The sequence below is a fragment of the Anoplopoma fimbria genome, chromosome 14 (assembly GCF_027596085.1).
Source record: "Anoplopoma fimbria isolate UVic2021 breed Golden Eagle Sablefish chromosome 14, Afim_UVic_2022, whole genome shotgun sequence".
NCBI lineage: Eukaryota > Metazoa > Chordata > Actinopteri > Perciformes > Anoplopomatidae > Anoplopoma > Anoplopoma fimbria.
Genome location: NC_072462.1, coordinates 17,786,822 through 17,802,674, shown reverse-complemented (window position 1 = coordinate 17,802,674; position 15,853 = coordinate 17,786,822). Strand labels below are relative to the sequence as shown.

At 39.1% G+C, this 15,853-nt stretch overlaps 2 protein-coding genes across 2 annotated transcripts; one reads left to right on the top strand and one right to left on the bottom strand.

Moving 5' to 3' along the window:
- The first annotated feature begins 1,510 nt into the window (after positions 1-1,510).
- On the top strand, positions 1,511-6,451 carry anxa3b (annexin A3b). Its single transcript, XM_054612153.1, has 14 exons — positions 1,511-1,600; positions 2,058-2,090; positions 2,183-2,230; positions 2,473-2,560; positions 2,759-2,853; positions 2,940-3,053; positions 3,355-3,445; positions 3,582-3,661; positions 3,988-4,044; positions 4,378-4,471; positions 5,117-5,212; positions 5,312-5,370; positions 5,745-5,867; positions 6,048-6,451. Exons 2-14 carry the CDS (start codon positions 2,079-2,081, stop codon positions 6,102-6,104), a joined length of 1,014 nt encoding a protein of 337 aa, XP_054468128.1. The 5' UTR covers positions 1,511-1,600; positions 2,058-2,078; the 3' UTR covers positions 6,105-6,451.
- A 40-nt stretch (positions 6,452-6,491) lies between these two features.
- On the bottom strand, positions 6,492-15,582 carry rcl1 (RNA terminal phosphate cyclase-like 1). The gene is made up of 9 exons (XM_054612152.1): positions 15,345-15,582; positions 14,770-14,841; positions 14,316-14,491; positions 13,536-13,610; positions 13,290-13,414; positions 12,703-12,828; positions 12,347-12,503; positions 7,710-7,813; positions 6,492-6,667 (listed from the first exon to the last, which is right to left on the bottom strand). The coding sequence occupies exons 1-9, from the start codon at positions 15,472-15,474 to the stop codon at positions 6,514-6,516; spliced, it is 1,119 nt and encodes a 372-aa protein (XP_054468127.1). The 5' UTR covers positions 15,475-15,582; the 3' UTR covers positions 6,492-6,513.
- Positions 15,583-15,853: the final 271 nt, after the last annotated feature.

The following is a 15,853-nucleotide window of genomic DNA, read 5'->3' as shown; positions in this document are numbered from 1 at the left end:
TAGTATTTTAAACACGAACACAATGAACTTGAAAACCAGTTGAATATTATCTAGGTACAAATCCTTATGACAAATAACTTATCTCATAATTGTTCCAGGCCTCTACATCTTGTAGTCTCTACAATTTGCCACAAGATGTCGCAATGGTACTCTCCTCCCAGTATAGCACTCTCATACCTCCCTTGGATTGCATGCATTTATCTGTTTTTGCAAATATTTAACTCAAAAGGAGGCCGGTGTCTCCTTGGAGACGGGCCCCCTTTGATAACATCATCTCTCCAATGTAGGATGCTGTGGTGAGCTGTCACAGCTCTTGAAGTGTTATGGTAGACTACACTTCTATTTTCTCCACAGGATTTTAAGTAGGGCTATTTATGCATTTTGGCCAAGGCTAAACGTGCCCTCAATTAGTAAACGAATGTGCATGATAATAATCTATAATTTGCTATTATTACATTTTTAATATACAGTACCAATCAAAAGTTTGGACACACCTTCTCATTCAATGGTTTTTCTTTATTTTTATTTTGTTCCACATTGTAGATTCATATTGAAGACATCCAAACTATGAAGGAACACATATGGAATTATGTGGTAAACAAACAAATGCTCAACAAACCAGAATATGTTTTATATTTTACATTCTTCAAAGTAGTTGAATGAGAAGGTGTGTCCAAACTTTTGACTGGTACTGTATATATAAGATTTAAGGGGCAGGTTTTGGTTATGATAAGGAAACTGTAATAACAGACCTGTAGATCAACATGCAGTTACTGCGGTGATGACATTAAAGAGGTAAGGCCGATTGAAAAACATTCACCTGTTTCTCAACATCCTTCCTAATCCCCTCTGACTCATGTCCCTGGCTCTGCCCTGACCGCAAACATGACTTTTGGACCCACTGTGGTTTATTACAGGGCCTGTTTCCTCACTACTGGACTCTAATGGCTTCAGAGATATAGTCTTACATTACATTACATTACATTACAGTCATTTAGCAGACGCTTTTATCCAAAGCGACTTACAATAAGTGTATTCAACATAGGTATTCAAGAGAACTACTAGTCACCAGAAGTCATAAGTGCATCTCCTTTCTTAAACAAGCATCTTAAAGCATAAACCAGAGCAAAAGTATAGTGCAGAGGCAAGTTACTACGAAAACAATAATTGCAACAGACTAATACGAATATAGTAAGTGCTACAAACTACTACGAATAGGATAAGTGCAGTAAACAAATACAAATTCAATAAGTGCAGCGAACTGATACAAATACAGTAAGTGCAACAACTAATAAGAGTGCAATAAGTGCTACGTCTTCAGTAGATGATGCCCCCATCCTGAAATGGGTAGATTGTTGCGCAAGGTTACAGAGAAGATGCACAACATCCCCCTTGCTTCCTGAGTCTGTGTAAGACACATGACAGAGCAGAGTAGTTACTATGTATCAGTGAGGAGGAGTTTATGAAATACGTCTCTGTGATTCAACTTCCTGCAGCTAATAAGGGGCGTGGCCTTTTCAACTTTTCTGAAAGGTGTGGCGATTTCTAGACACGGTGAAATTCCTCCTCCGACATCAATCCTGTTCCATTACTTACTAAGGTAAGAGCAAAAAATTTAAAATTTTTCTGACTTTTGATCACAGCCTGTGTGCATGTACACCTGTTTATCCTCTGTCTGTGTTCTGTGTTCTGTTTTGTTTTTGCTTTACTCATCGAGAAAATTGTGTTTTGGAAAAGCAGCGGTCGACATTGCAATGTTTTTTTAATTCTCTGCCGTTCTAGTCACGTACACGTGTCCTGACAACTATGAAGGCTTGGTCAACCTTAAACTGTCATGTGCACGTAGTTAATATGGATTTATGGATGAAGACATTTAGAGGAATAGTTTAGTGGATTTGTTTCTATTACAAGAAGTGGATGCCAAACGCGCAAAAGCAGTGAAAGTCAGAGGATGAAGTGGATGAGAGTGAATCAGAAGCAGAAGTCTAGTGAGAAAATACATTGCATCACTATACAGCTATGAGATGCTGATACTGTGTGCTTTTTCATTTCCCTAGTTTAAGACTTCAACCGCAACAATGTCTGTTTGGGTGAGTAATTGTATTTAAATTCGATTGTAGGCCTTAAATTTAAAAAAATACAGATGATAACAAAAGCTAAAATTTGTTGACTTGAATTGTAGGATGACTTGGACCTGCTCTTAGACTCCCCCTCCTCACTGACAGTGACAGTAAGTTCAACACACTCCCAAGATTATGATGATGATGATGATGATGATGATTATTATTATTACATGAGATGCAATTGATTGAATGGATTGTGCCACATCCTTTAGTAGAGCTTAGAATATTAAATACTCAACATTAAAACATATATACACCTGTGCATAGATATGTTTTATTGTTTTACATTTTCAAACGTGCTTAATGTTTGTTATGTATGAGCCTGTGAGTGTGTTTCTGTGTTCCTCAGTCTAATACAAGAGGAACTGTGAAGGACAAGGCAAACTTCAAAGTGGAAGAGGATGTGTCCGCACTAAGGAAAGCCATGGAGGGCATTGGTAAGTTAATGAGTCACCATGATAAGTAATCTACTATATCAGACCAATATGTAAAGCACTTGTATTATATTTTACTAAATGCGCCCTTCTGCCTGATAGTAGAACAAGTCTTCTATTAATGTTTGAATGAGGTTTTAAACTCATGAACTCTCCCAGTGCAGTGTAAGTGGTAAGCCTGGTTTGTGTGTCTCTTTATAGGTACGACAGAAAAGACACTAATTGAGGTGTTGACCCAAAGAAGTAATGCTCAGCGTCTGCTTATTGCCCAGGCCTATGAGAAAGCCACAGGAAGGGTAATTAAATTGACTTTTGAATAATATTTCTGAGTGTTGATACAAAGACATAGAGAAATAGCGTGGTATCAACCTTCCTCCATCAGAAATTAGTAGCCGACCTGGAGGGCGACACCCAAGGAGACTTTGAAGATTTGTTGGTAGCCTTGGTAACCTCTCCTGCTGTCTACGACTGTCAAGAAGTCATCAAAGCCATAAAGGTAAGGCTGTGTGTCGGATTGACTTGAAGAAGACATGAACCTGCTTCATAACAGAGTCTGTATTGGCCTTCTGGTGCATCAGTGTATAAAGAAACAAAAGAAAAAGATTTCAAAGGGAGCAAAGACTTTGTTTAAACAGACTTAATTTGCTGTAGATTTTTGTTTAAAATCATAACATTTTCCTCTACTCACATTGTGGTGTAAGAACGCAATGCAGCTGCGTTTTACTCTTTTTTTTTTTTTTTTTTTTTACACTTATCATTCACATGTGCATATCACATTTTGTGTGATTTGCATACAGGGAGCAGGGACCACCGAGAGTACGCTGACAGAAATCTTTGCCTCGAGATCTAACAGGCAGATCAAAGCGTTGTCTGAGGCATACCTTGCAGGTTAGTGTCTTCAACACAAAGTGTTTGTAATTTCACATATAAGACAGTAACTCGGATTATTATAAAACAGTTGGCAAAGGCTCATGCTGTGTCTAGACTGTTGTGCAATCGTCTGTATTGTGCTGTTTCATTCAAGAAACTGGAAAATCGATGATTCATGATCTGCAGTCGGAGGTATCTGGAGATTATGGCAAAGCACTGCTCATCTTGGCTGAGGTACTGTACATTACATTGAAACAGGGAACGAATTCTCAACAAATGAGAATCGTTCAATTTATTGTAGCTAGACAGGTGTGACCATTTTAATCCTATATCAGAAAAATGTAATGGAAAAAGTCATACTAGACCTTGAGTTTCCTATTTCTGAATTGTAGGGTAAAATAAAATGTATGTTCTACTGAATCTGTAAATCTCTATTGTCAAATTTAGACAAATATATTAAAAATGCTATTCAAAAAAGGTTCATCATTAAAATGACTAAGCCAAATATAATGGATTACTTCTACGTATCACAAACTATGTTCTTCTGGTCATCCTCACAGGGCAAGAGAGACGAGAGCACCAATGTGGACACTGCCAAAGCTAAAGCAGATGCTAAGGTATACTCACTACTCAATGTTTTGTGGATGCAAAGAAATGAGGAAAGTGGCATTGAAAAAAACACTACAGAGCAGTTTAGTTACTTTATCAGACAGATCTGTAAGTGTGGTGTTGGCATACTTCTTTGTTATTTTGACATTCTTAGCTTGACTTTGCAAATTCATGGGGCCTGAATGCACCGCACGCCCTGACACAGCTCTCTGTTGGGTTTTTTTCTATGCTCAACAGGAAATTTAAGAACATTTAAATTACACGATGCACTTTGTCTTTACCATCGACATTTATAGTCTAAAGAATATATGTATTTTCACACTCCCTCTTATTCCACCCAGGCCCTGTATGAAGCAGGGGAGAAGAAATGGGGAACCGATGAGGGGAAGTTTATTGACATCTTGTGCCACAGGAGCATTCCCCAGCTGCGACAGAGTGGGTTCACCTCTTGCATGTTTGTTCTGTAGATGCTTATGAAATAAAACGGACAGGTCTGCAGCCATGCTAGCGGTTCTGTTAGGTTGCACAATGGTGGTTTGAGCTAAATCCTAATGTCAGACATGCTGACATGGTCACAATGACTGTTCTAGTTTACCGATGTTTAGAGGGTATAATGTTGACCATGCTCACAATCTCCTACCTTTAGCTTGCTTATGTTTGAATATTAGCTCTATACACAAAGTAAGGCTGACATTGATGGTAATGTCACCAGTTTTACAGGTATTTGGTCATTAACAAAAGTATTTGACAAAATAAAATATTTGAATTGATGATGGCACTGGAAAGAAAAGAACCAAATTTCATGGCAATCCATCCAATACTACAAAAATGTCAACCTGATGTTGGCGCAAGAGAAAAGAAAAAAACAAAACAGTGGATCACCAAAGTCGATAAGATTCACCCTCTGGGGAACAGACACATTTTCATGACCTATGAAAAAAGGTGGTGGACCAACCAACAGACCATCCTCAGAGCACTGCCGCTAGCATAGCTAAAAAAAGCAAATTCATTAAAGAACTTTATCTCAGCTTACATCTTTTCTCCAACAGTTGTATTCAAATCTCTGTTGTGTTTCGGCAGCTCTGGTGGAGTACAAGAATATAAGTAAGAAGACTCTACAGGAGAGCATTGAGAGTGAGATGTCTGGAAGCCTGGAGAGTCTACTGGTGGCTGTTGGTGAGAATAATGCATCATATTGTCTGCCTGTTTCTGACCCTCACATTAAATAGTGCTCCGTTTAACATAAAACGTATTAACTAAGTTTTTTCTGTGTAGTTAAGTGTGTGAAGACCGTTCCTGCCTACCTGGCTGAGAGGCTTTTCAAGAGCATGAAGGTAAACTGTCCAACAATATGTCCATCTGTATCACAAGGGCCCTTTAAACCCCAAAGCCAGAGGCCCTCAAAACAAAACCCACATGTTGTTTGGTTGCATCCCGTCCTTTTTAGCCACAGCACGCATTTGTATTCGTCACCAGTGGCGTGGAAAGGAATGTTAAGCCACTGTTTTACTGCGGCCTCTTTGACTAAATGTGCACCACTGGTTGAACATTGTCAACAGTCTCTAAACCAAATGACCAAAAACATGTGACACCACAGACATAGAAGCAGCAGTTACTGCAGGATAATGTATGTAAACACATACAAGTATTTTATTTACCCAGGTCAAATTTGTGCCTTTGCTTCTATCCCACCTTTTCCTTTGTCTAGGGTGCTGGGACCACAGAGTCCACTCTGACCAGAATACTAGTCAGTCGCTCAGAGGTAGACCTGCTGGACATCAGAGCAGAGTACAAGAAGCTGTTTGGATATTCCCTCCAATCCCAGTTGGAGGTCAGTGCACATGCCCGGAGAGATGAAATTACATATGCACCTCGACAGAAATGTGCAGTTTAAATATCACAGTATCTTGTTTTGAGACACTGGACAATCATTTTGTTGGATTGTTCAAATCAGAAGATATGTGTTCTTAAAACACAATTTCCTGTTTTCCCTCTCTTTATGTCTGTGTAGTCTGAAGTGTCGGGCAGTTATGGCAAGGCCCTCAAGCATCTATGTGGCCAAGATTAACTCCTCCCAACTCCAGTGATGAGAAACATGTGGTGTGAGGTGCAGATGGAAGGAACCGCAGCAAAAGAGGAGGATGACCAGTCGCTGACCTTTTCATACTGATTAATTTCCCAGAAGTGTTCAACCAGAGAGAGCTGTGCAGACTGATGATTAACACACACAGATTTAAGAGGAAATGTATACATGAAGATGCTATTGAATGTTTTTTTGAATTTATAAAATGTATGTAATCCACGTGACGGATTCCTGTCAACTCCACATTTATCTTCCTGCATATTGTAACAAAAATAACAAAACAATGATGTAATAACTTTCACATTTCAGAAAATAAAAATACCTTATTCTACTATTTAATGTTAGTGAGTGAAGAGATACAAGACATGTTGTTTATATAAAAAAAATACTTATTTTATTTAAGGGTTTTGTTTATGTTGCTATAACCGACTCCTACACAGGTCATCAGGACTTTGTCCCCCCCTTTCCTTTCGTCTTCTGAAGGCTTCTGAACCTCGATCTTGAACATGATCTGGAAGAAATCTCTAATGTGTCTGAGGAACTCGATCCTGGAGAGACGGTGGGGGAGAGAGGGGGAAGAAAGTGAAAGATGAAGATAAAATTTCAGTTTCATTTTTATGCAAGGAAAGGCGTTCACCCTTAGTTGGATGAAAGTCAACTGTCAACAAATAATACACACTGGGAGTTTCACAACACAGTGTCCTAGGTCTACTCCATGCTGTGTGCTTCACATGATGGAGGTTAATGTCAAAGGCCATCAGTCCTTTCTTATCTCTCATGAACTTTACCTTCAAAAGTTAAAGCTAGGACGTCTAAAATGTGAAAGATTCCAATATAGAGGAAAAAGGATTATTCAAAACGTGTAAACTTGATTTCATTAGTCTTCAGAAGAATCAGCATTACCTGAGTAAGGAGAGGAGTGCATTGTGATGGCACTGCCAATCTTCAGTTATCATAGTACTGTACTTGAGACCGACACAGCACCGGTACCATGATAACTGAAAATGGACAGTTCATAGTTCTCTCCACATTCCTGATGATGAAGATGTCAAATCAACTTTGTATTTGTTTCCAATAATACAAAAAAAATCCTGGTTAAATGTTTTCTAAATTGTAAATATATAAATTCATCAAACATTCAACAAGCAGACACTCTATGAACTGACACTGACCATGTGAAGGCACAGCTGGCCAAGTCCCAGGATACGCAGCATTTAAAAAATGTGGAAAAAAAACTGTGATCCGAAGTCCATTGAATTTAACTGAGGCTTGTTATTACTCTGCCAGAGTCCAGTGTGGGTTTCAGCAAGAAACAACAACTTTTGGGACATTGAATTAAAGGGCAACTTAGTTAAAACTTTTTTCAAATCATGGTATTTCTCAGTGAAAATCTGTAAAAACAAACAAACAATGAGGCAATGAAGAGTGTATTTATTGCCTCTGTTGTATATTTGTCCTGCATTTCATGCTCTACAGCTGGACGAGAACTTTGGAATACTGTCGTAGTAAAAGAAATACAAAGTGAATCTGTATAGTAACTTATAAATAAGCCAAAGGCTGTGTGTCCATTATTGAGTGATGGTGACTTACGTGTATGGGGAGAGGGGTCCGAGCAGAACCTTAGAGACGTCCTGTTGGCCAAGGGTCATCAAGAGCAGTGCTAGGCTCTGATTGGATGAATCCACGCAGCCACCCTAAAACAAAGAGAGGGAGGAGGGGCGATGAGTTTCAAAAACAAAAACAACACAGAAATATGTCATGGAGGCGGAGATGTTTGATGATCTCAGGTCCAACACTGATAGTCATCTACACTTGCAAAACATAGATATGATCCAAGAGGCGTGTTTAGGCTAGATGTTTTTCAACACAAATTTTGGGTGATAATGTTTTAAAAACAAATGTAGCACATTATGTAGCATATATTTACAGTTCTGTTGTGCTTTTTTTTTTTTTTTTAAATGTTTAGTACCTTGATCATGTTTAAAATGTGCATATGCATTTCAACCTCTTGAAGTCAACTGTTTAAAAAAAAAAAAAAAAAAAAGAAACTTTTCCTCAATGAGAGTGAATATAGCAGACATACTGTTGTATGTAATTGTTATCTCTCAACAACACGTTTCTCTTTTCTTTTTCTTTAATAATGCTGCATGGTCCTGCCCGCTCTGACCTCCCAGTCTGTTGCCCTGTACAGACTTATGAAATATTTAGAGGACAGAGGATCCACTCTCTGTCTCCAAGTGATCACATGCCGTCGTGATTACTTGACATCAGCTATGTGCTATTCACCAGCCGGTGAGAAGAGGAATACGCAAGACCAGACACACCCAAGAGCAATTTATAAATAACATAAACAGTAAATTGGCTGCCCGTTCTATTATGCTGTCAGTTTATAGTAAGCTAAACAAAATCTGTTTCTTATACTGTACATTCATTCTAACTAAAGTATGCATGTGGCCGAGTATTATGGCATCGTGACAGACTGTCAGCAGAAATATGATTCAATTACATAATTATATAAGCGAAGCCATGGGGAAACTATGGTGACATTGTTTTTATTGTCCTTACTGCCTATATGAGCCAGAGATTTTGCCCACTGCATTCCTTCTACAAGTATGCTGTAAAAATGATTTCAAACAAGTATTTCTTTAACTTCACCTATGCAACGTTACGAAGACGTACACCTCGATCACAAATTATTTACTCCATAAACAAGCCTTGAAAGTATGCTGGATTGATAGGTTTTCTATATTCTGACATGGGTTTACCATATGATGCAACAAGCACATCCATCTTAATGGTTATCACAATTTTTTCATATTTCCAAGACATTTTACCGACCACAATTTGCCTCCAGTAAATCCTCAACGGTGTTAGTTAAGCACTAGCCACATTATCAATTTTAAAGTGTGTAAGAAAGTTGGATAAAATCTCAAAGTGGAGAGCATATTTAGTTAAAAATAGTTAAAGTGTTGCGCCTGAGCAACCTTACCTTTTTTGTGCCGTTGTTCTGGGCTACAGAGGTTCATACGACTTATATTTTCCCTGAAAAGTTTCTGGTTTCCTACTTTCTTTCCTGCATATCCTTTTCAACAAGCAGCTTCATTTCAGTAAAAAATGACAAATGAAACAAGTCAACACCATCTGACAGCTAGATACGGCCCCTGCCTTTCGGACCAAACACCAGACAGTTGAAACCTCCCAAGAGGCCAGCAGCCACCAACCGACCACGAGGCCTCATGGAAAAGTCCCTTGAATCCTTCGAGTAACTGGCAACTCCCTTTCAAACAATCAAACGGAGGAAAAAAACGAGGGGGCAGACAACCTCAAGCATTATTATAATGATGTTCTCCTTAAAAAACATTATAGTATCAAACTGACTGGATGTCAACAGGGTGAAATAAAAGAAATTAAGGAGATATCCACTTTTGTATTTGTTAGAATAACATTGAACAATGTCAGAGGACTCATTTTAAAATACAAATACAAAATTCTTACATTAGTAGAAAAAAACACATCTTGAGATGATCTGAATAAAATGAGAAAAATAAACAGAAATACTTGGACTACATGACAAAACTCTCAAGATAAGCACACATACAGCCAAGTTACTAAACTGTTATAGATTATTAAATATCAAAAACTCAACAAAATTGGAACCACTTACATCAGCTCCTGTCCTGTGTTGATGTTGCTTCCAAAAACAAAATGTCCATCACGTAGCTTTGGTTTACTACAAGAAGACGGTACTGATTAACCATTAAACAAACAAGACGCATGTTACAGAGCGCACCGGCCCTTTAATGCCTATCCAGCTACTTTCTTGTCCTATCTCTGTTTTCAAAAATTAACTATTCCAACACAAGAGTAACACTTTTTTCTACTCTGGTGTTATCCTTTCTCAGCTCTAGCAATCACTCTGTCCTCCTGCTACAGTTAAGTGTTAAAATCAGCAGTTATTCAAATGCTGTTCCTCTGAACTGGTGAATCAACTTGTTCTATCAGCAGCTGTTTTTAAAAAAAAGGAACAAAACGTTCAAAACTGAAGGTTTTTTCAGTCCACCAACCTCTGCGGCTGCTAAAAAGAAACGTTAGCTACCCACTCTGTTGCTTGGAGTTAAGAGACTGCATCCAACAATATTCCTGTTTCAGAGTTAATCAGCACTACCCTGACCAGCTAACTGGACTCACATGGCTCCTATGAGAGGGGGCTGAGAGGAAGAGCCATGTAGAGGCAAACTGAAGTCACACAATCACTGGATCCAATTGTACAAATTCTGATGTGGTGGGCACTTTTTTTCTGACTATGTGAAATGATTTTTGCCTTCGTATGCTTTTACTAGCAGCCAAGTTAGTTAGTCTTACAGCTACTACTGTCAGTCACACTTGGGGACACACTACACGGGTAGAAAGATAAGGAAACATAAAATGTGACTTTTTCTGAGGCCTCAAAACTAACTGTAAATCACTTCATTCATCAAGATTGTTCGGGTAATGAATTTTTAGCTGACACTCAACAACATCTGAAACAGTAACTGATCTTTGACCTCTGCACAGACATATCTGTGAATTAAATTGTATTGTTTCGAATGTCTGTTTGTAATTCCTTTTCTAATGACATTTTTCAAATGTGGGTTGTTGTCAACTGGCTTCTTTTGGCTTAGCAAAACATTGTGGAAAATGGTGAAAATATGGCATGAAACAGAAGTAACATTGGGAACAATAAATCAGAAGCTACAAGACCCAACAGGACAAGGAACATCTTCTAAATCAAGGCTAACTTATCCAACATATGAGACATATGTCCATGATGGCTTTACTAAACAGGATATATCATCCATCTTAATGGAAGTGAGTAAATGCGTGACCAAAACATTTGATTTGAATGGAAATGCTATTTAGTTGTTGTTTTTTTTGGTTTTTTTACATTGTGAATCTGTGCATAAACTGTCTCTCAGTTGAATTCCAGACCGGGGTCATTATTGGAGAATGCGGGCAAACAAGGGCAGCATGTGTCAGTATTGCATGCTCGGACACTAATGTTTCCTGACTGTCTATGTCAGGTATTCCCCAAGAATTTTGATTTGTCCGGGGACAAGCTGAAAACCGATGCTCCAGCTGCTGTGTGCAGGGTAGTCAAGACCTGATAGCATCCTCCAGTGATGATGGAGATTTTAAAAAGGACTTGAGTGAGTTAAACTTAAGCAAAAAAAAAAAATCAAAAAAATCATAGTAGTGCATTCTTCAAGGTGGACAATCAAAAACGCAAAAGAGGCAACATTTTAAGTTTCACTGTGAGATCTGTTTACCACATGGAAAGGGCTACTCAGCAAACAAGTTCACAAAAAAATACATCCTTTCAAAAATATCCAATAATAAATTAGCTTTGGATGTAATCTGTAAATCAGATTTGTTTGAGACGAGTATCGGCAGGTAGCCATTATGCCGGCTTTAATTATGCAAATTAAGTACCAGCATGGGAGCAAAGTAATGTACTGCTGAGGACGAGGGCAGCTGCTAAACCTACTTTAGTTTAGGTTTACAATTAATTTCGAATATTTTCCTAAAGGAACAAAACTGAAAGGGAAACTTATGTATTCTGTTGTGGTGGTTATGAAGAGAGCCAAGTTCGGTTCAATTCCCCATGTAAAGGGCCGTCTGACGGAAAGATAATGGGGTTGAAAAATACTCTAAATATAACGTACAGATAAACAAAACTACTTTTTATGTGGGCGTTTCTTTTAGGTAGCTGAAATATGTTTTGTCGCTTCTCCTGTCCATAGTAGTACGTTTCTTTGCTCCTGTATTGGTATTCCTGTCTGTTTTTAAAAAAATAGGGACATGCTGACCGCCATCTGTTGTCGGTATTACACAGACTATGGATGAGAACTTTGTAAAACCCCACTTAAAAAAAGCCAAACTATCCCTTTAAGTAGTAGAAACTTTGCCAAAGATGATCTTGCAAACTAAAATGAACCAATTTGGTTACCTACACAAATTGAGGGATGACCATCATACCATGCTGTAGTCCAAAAGGGACAGTGAGCCACTAACCCTTACCGTAGACATTTACATTTTATCATAATTCTCAATTTATGTCAAATACCAAAATAAATCTGATCCCAGGCTAAAATGACTGAAATCTGGATTGTTGCTTTAATGGACTCCCAAAAGCACTAACATAATGAGTGTGTGTGGAAAGTACTGTATGTTTTTTTTTCACTACTTACCCGATACACCTCCTCTAAAAGCAGTTTGGCACAGTTCCTGCCGAGGTCCTCTGGTAGCATGGGGTCTCCCTGCCCCTGTGGCGTGGACGACATCTCAGCACTGAGGAAGGAGCCATTCAGCGTCTCTGCTACCAGGGTCAGACCAAAACCTGGAGACCTGCAGTCACCCAACATGAATTACTGTGTGTTTTTCTCTAAACATGCTGGGATAATTCACACATTGCTAATAAATCCATAACGAGTGTTGTTCCCAGGCCATGTTTACATTTAAACAGTAACGTATGCTACCGTAGTGGTTTGTCAGTATGAATTTTAATTGAAATTTAATTTTGAATTGTTAATGTTGAGATACTTACTTGCCAGAGTTGGCTCCTTTCATGTGGTCGGTGTAGATGTAGATGTCTGGAATGAACTGGTTGAGGACGCTCCTGGTTGAATCCACTATCCTGTTGGCCATCTGAGGGGACACTCGAACCGAATATCTGGGTTCAGAACGTCAAGGACCTTTGAAAACTTATACGACAGTGGGGCCAACGTTAAGCTGAAAGGACCACAAACTTAAAAAAAACAACAGAGTTAAGTTTCTGACATTCATGATGACATAAATAATAGGGAGAGATATGTCAATTGATCAACAGTAACTTATTAATAAGCAACTAAAATGTGAGGATTTGCTGCTTTTATCTGTTTGAAAATATATTTGGCTTTTTGACAAAACATCTGAGGTTATCACATGGGCTAAAGGTTATTATGAGAGTGGGAAATTGTGATTTTTTTTTTACAATTTCCTTGTTTATAAACAACTTGAATAATGAGGAGATTAGACAACTATATACAACTGGACAGAAAAGTCTTGTAATTGACAGTTTGTAGCACATCAATTTTGTTTACAGTTGAAGAAAAAAAAAAAAAAGGCCATGACTGGAAGCATGAGAAAGGATACGCCACTCCTCTAATCCTCTTAATCTTTCCTGGGTCGGTCAGTTGCACTGGTCTGATGGTTCTGCGGGTGGGACATGAGAAAAATACTTCTCCTCCACCACCAGGCGCCATGCCCCTCTTCACCACCTGAAGGGAGCAGCAACAGAAGGAAGGTGAGAGAGGAGAAGGGCTGACTAAAGTTGCAGCACTATATTTGAATGTATAACATTACAACATGCTCATCAACAGATCACTATTGTGTCCTCACCTTGAGATCAAAGCTTTCTCCATCAATGCCAAACTTCTTCATGAGAGGGAGGGCTGTGGTCTTAAGCATGTCGACCTGCAGGAAACAGAGTGTTAGTATCATTGAAACTCGCTTCTACGTCTTCACCGTCATTTCCCATCACAGCAGCAACTTTTCACGACATCGCCTCTCTCCAGAAGCTCCATTGCTTCTTCTTTCTGCCTACTTGTCGGTGTTTTGTTGACATGGTACACTTTAAAATAATGCAGCTCCGAGAAAGAGAAAATGATGATGCCGTGGCTGAGACTGGCTAGCATTAACATTTCAAATATGTAAACAAATTCAGAGGCAAAAATAGGTGTCACTCACAAAGAGGAGAACAGACTGCATTTGTAAATATAACATTAACCACAACTGTGAACAATTTAACAATTTCTCAAGTCAGTATACAAACGTCTGATTGATTAAAAAAACCTGACTGTGCCTCTGTGCTATTACGTTACGCTCAAAAACTCTCCATCTTAGACATAAAATGCCCAGCCTGTAAAGACACCAACATTGTTGATCTGAGCTTACATAATTGCATGAAAGGATGTGTGCACTAGAGGGCAGTGTTTGTATGGGAGGTTCCCATAAATTAAATGTTCCAAGAAGTTGTCATGTTTCTTAACAGAAGCATGCCTCAGCTCCACCCAGTGTCCATGAGCTATTTTAGTCAAATTCAAAATCAGATGGTGCAAAATTTCTAAAAAAAAGGAATAGTTAGAAGGTAATCAGGAGCATGCATGTGTGTGTCCTCACCGTCGGGTCAATGTGGTCGTTGGTGACCCCCCTCAGTGTGGCCTTCAGAGAGGTCTTCATGAATGGAGCCAGCATGAGCAGGGCCTCAAGATAGTAGCCAACCGAGCGCTGCGTGTTACAGTCATGTTCTACGGAGCCGCCAAACAACAAGCCAGGCTGGTAGAACAACACAGTACCTTTGTGAAGACAGACACACAGGGACAGAGAGTGAGTCCATGGGGTAGTGGGTGGTACTTTACAGTCTTGTTGTAATGAAGCTGGACATCACTACACCTAATGCCACATGCAAGGAGTAAAACAAATTGATGTAAAATGATTATGGGAGAACAAAAATACTGAAAACACTACATTAGAACTTAAATCCTCTTATTCATAGTCTGCTGGTGTTGATCAATCCTTATACCTCCAACAATCCTCTGGCAGTTAACAGTAATATTGTTATGAAAAGACTCACCTGTTTGGTTGATCTCTATTCTGGAGCCATTGGTCACTTTGTCTAACAGTCTTATGAAGCTGGCCTCAAAATCTGGAAAAGACAAGCAGAAAAGTGTTCAGTTAGTCCAAACCAAACAGCTTCCATCAGCTGATCCGAGGATGAAAGGCATGTTTTCTTCCATCAAAAGCAAAAGTCTACCAAAACTTTGAAATATCAACAAGTTGGTTGGAACAAACTAATGAGTTACATTTACATTTAGCATGCAGTGGTAAAAACAGAAAGATGTAAACAAGTGGATTAAGTACTGTGGGAACTTCTGATGATCCTCACACTCACATGTGCTGAAATGAGTAACTCTAATAACAAGAGGCAGGGCTCTGCACACACTGGTTCAAAGCTCCTGACAAGCAAAACAACGACATAACTTTGTGCAGTGACGTGAGATATCATTTATCTCTCATTAACACACACTGTCCCATCGTTGCCAAACATCTGACGCCCAGTGATAAAACACACTCCCAACTGCGTAACAGCTAGCACGTTAGCCGCCATGCTAACTGCGACGCCACATGCAGAGTGAAGCTGCGACTCACCGCGGAGCCCCGGGTTGTCATCTTTGGACCGGATGTTTTTTATTCTAACACGCTTCCCACTGAGTGTGGATAAAACCAGCCGCTGTCTGAAGAAATTGCAGCCGTCGTAAGCGAGCCCCTGGCTGGCCATGTTATTGTTTCTGCCTGGCGTCAGTGGAGATCCACGTGTGTTTGTCCAGGAACACGTTGGTGGGAGGCGGTGATACGGAAAACCAGGAGGGACAAAAATGAGTTTTGAGAATGACTTTTTTTTTTAAAAGGGTGCGTCGCTGCTTTTGGCCACTAGATGGCGCAAGTTGACCATTCATTAAAACACAGTGGGAGTGGCGTAATGATATCTTTGCGTCTTAAAGGCACAGTACGTGATTAAAATGTAAACAAATGGGTTACCACTATGATGTGTAAGGATTATCTCTTTAATATATATTTTTTTTAAATATAGGCTTTTGGAATAAAATAAAGAAAATGAAGATGAATTGAAATTTGCTTTGAATACACAGACCGAAACA

Bases quoted from the DNA above. Each gene is read 5' to 3' on its own strand.
- anxa3b (XM_054612153.1), top strand. The intron at 3,662-3,987 runs GTACTGTACATT...TCATCCTCACAG, and splicing joins CACTGCTCATCTTGGCTGAG to GGCAAGAGAGACGAGAGCAC. The intron at 5,371-5,744 runs GTAAACTGTCCA...TCCTTTGTCTAG, and splicing joins GGCTTTTCAAGAGCATGAAG to GGTGCTGGGACCACAGAGTC.
- rcl1 (XM_054612152.1), bottom strand. From the start codon at position 15,474: ATGGCCAGCCAGGGGCTCGCTTACGACGGCTGCAATTTCTTCAGACAG. The intron at 13,415-13,535 runs GTGAGGACACAA...TGCTCCCTTCAG, and splicing joins GAGAAAGCTTTGATCTCAAG to GTGGTGAAGAGGGGCATGGC. The intron at 12,504-12,702 runs GTAAGTATCTCA...GGGTGACTGCAG, and splicing joins AAAGGAGCCAACTCTGGCAA to GTCTCCAGGTTTTGGTCTGA.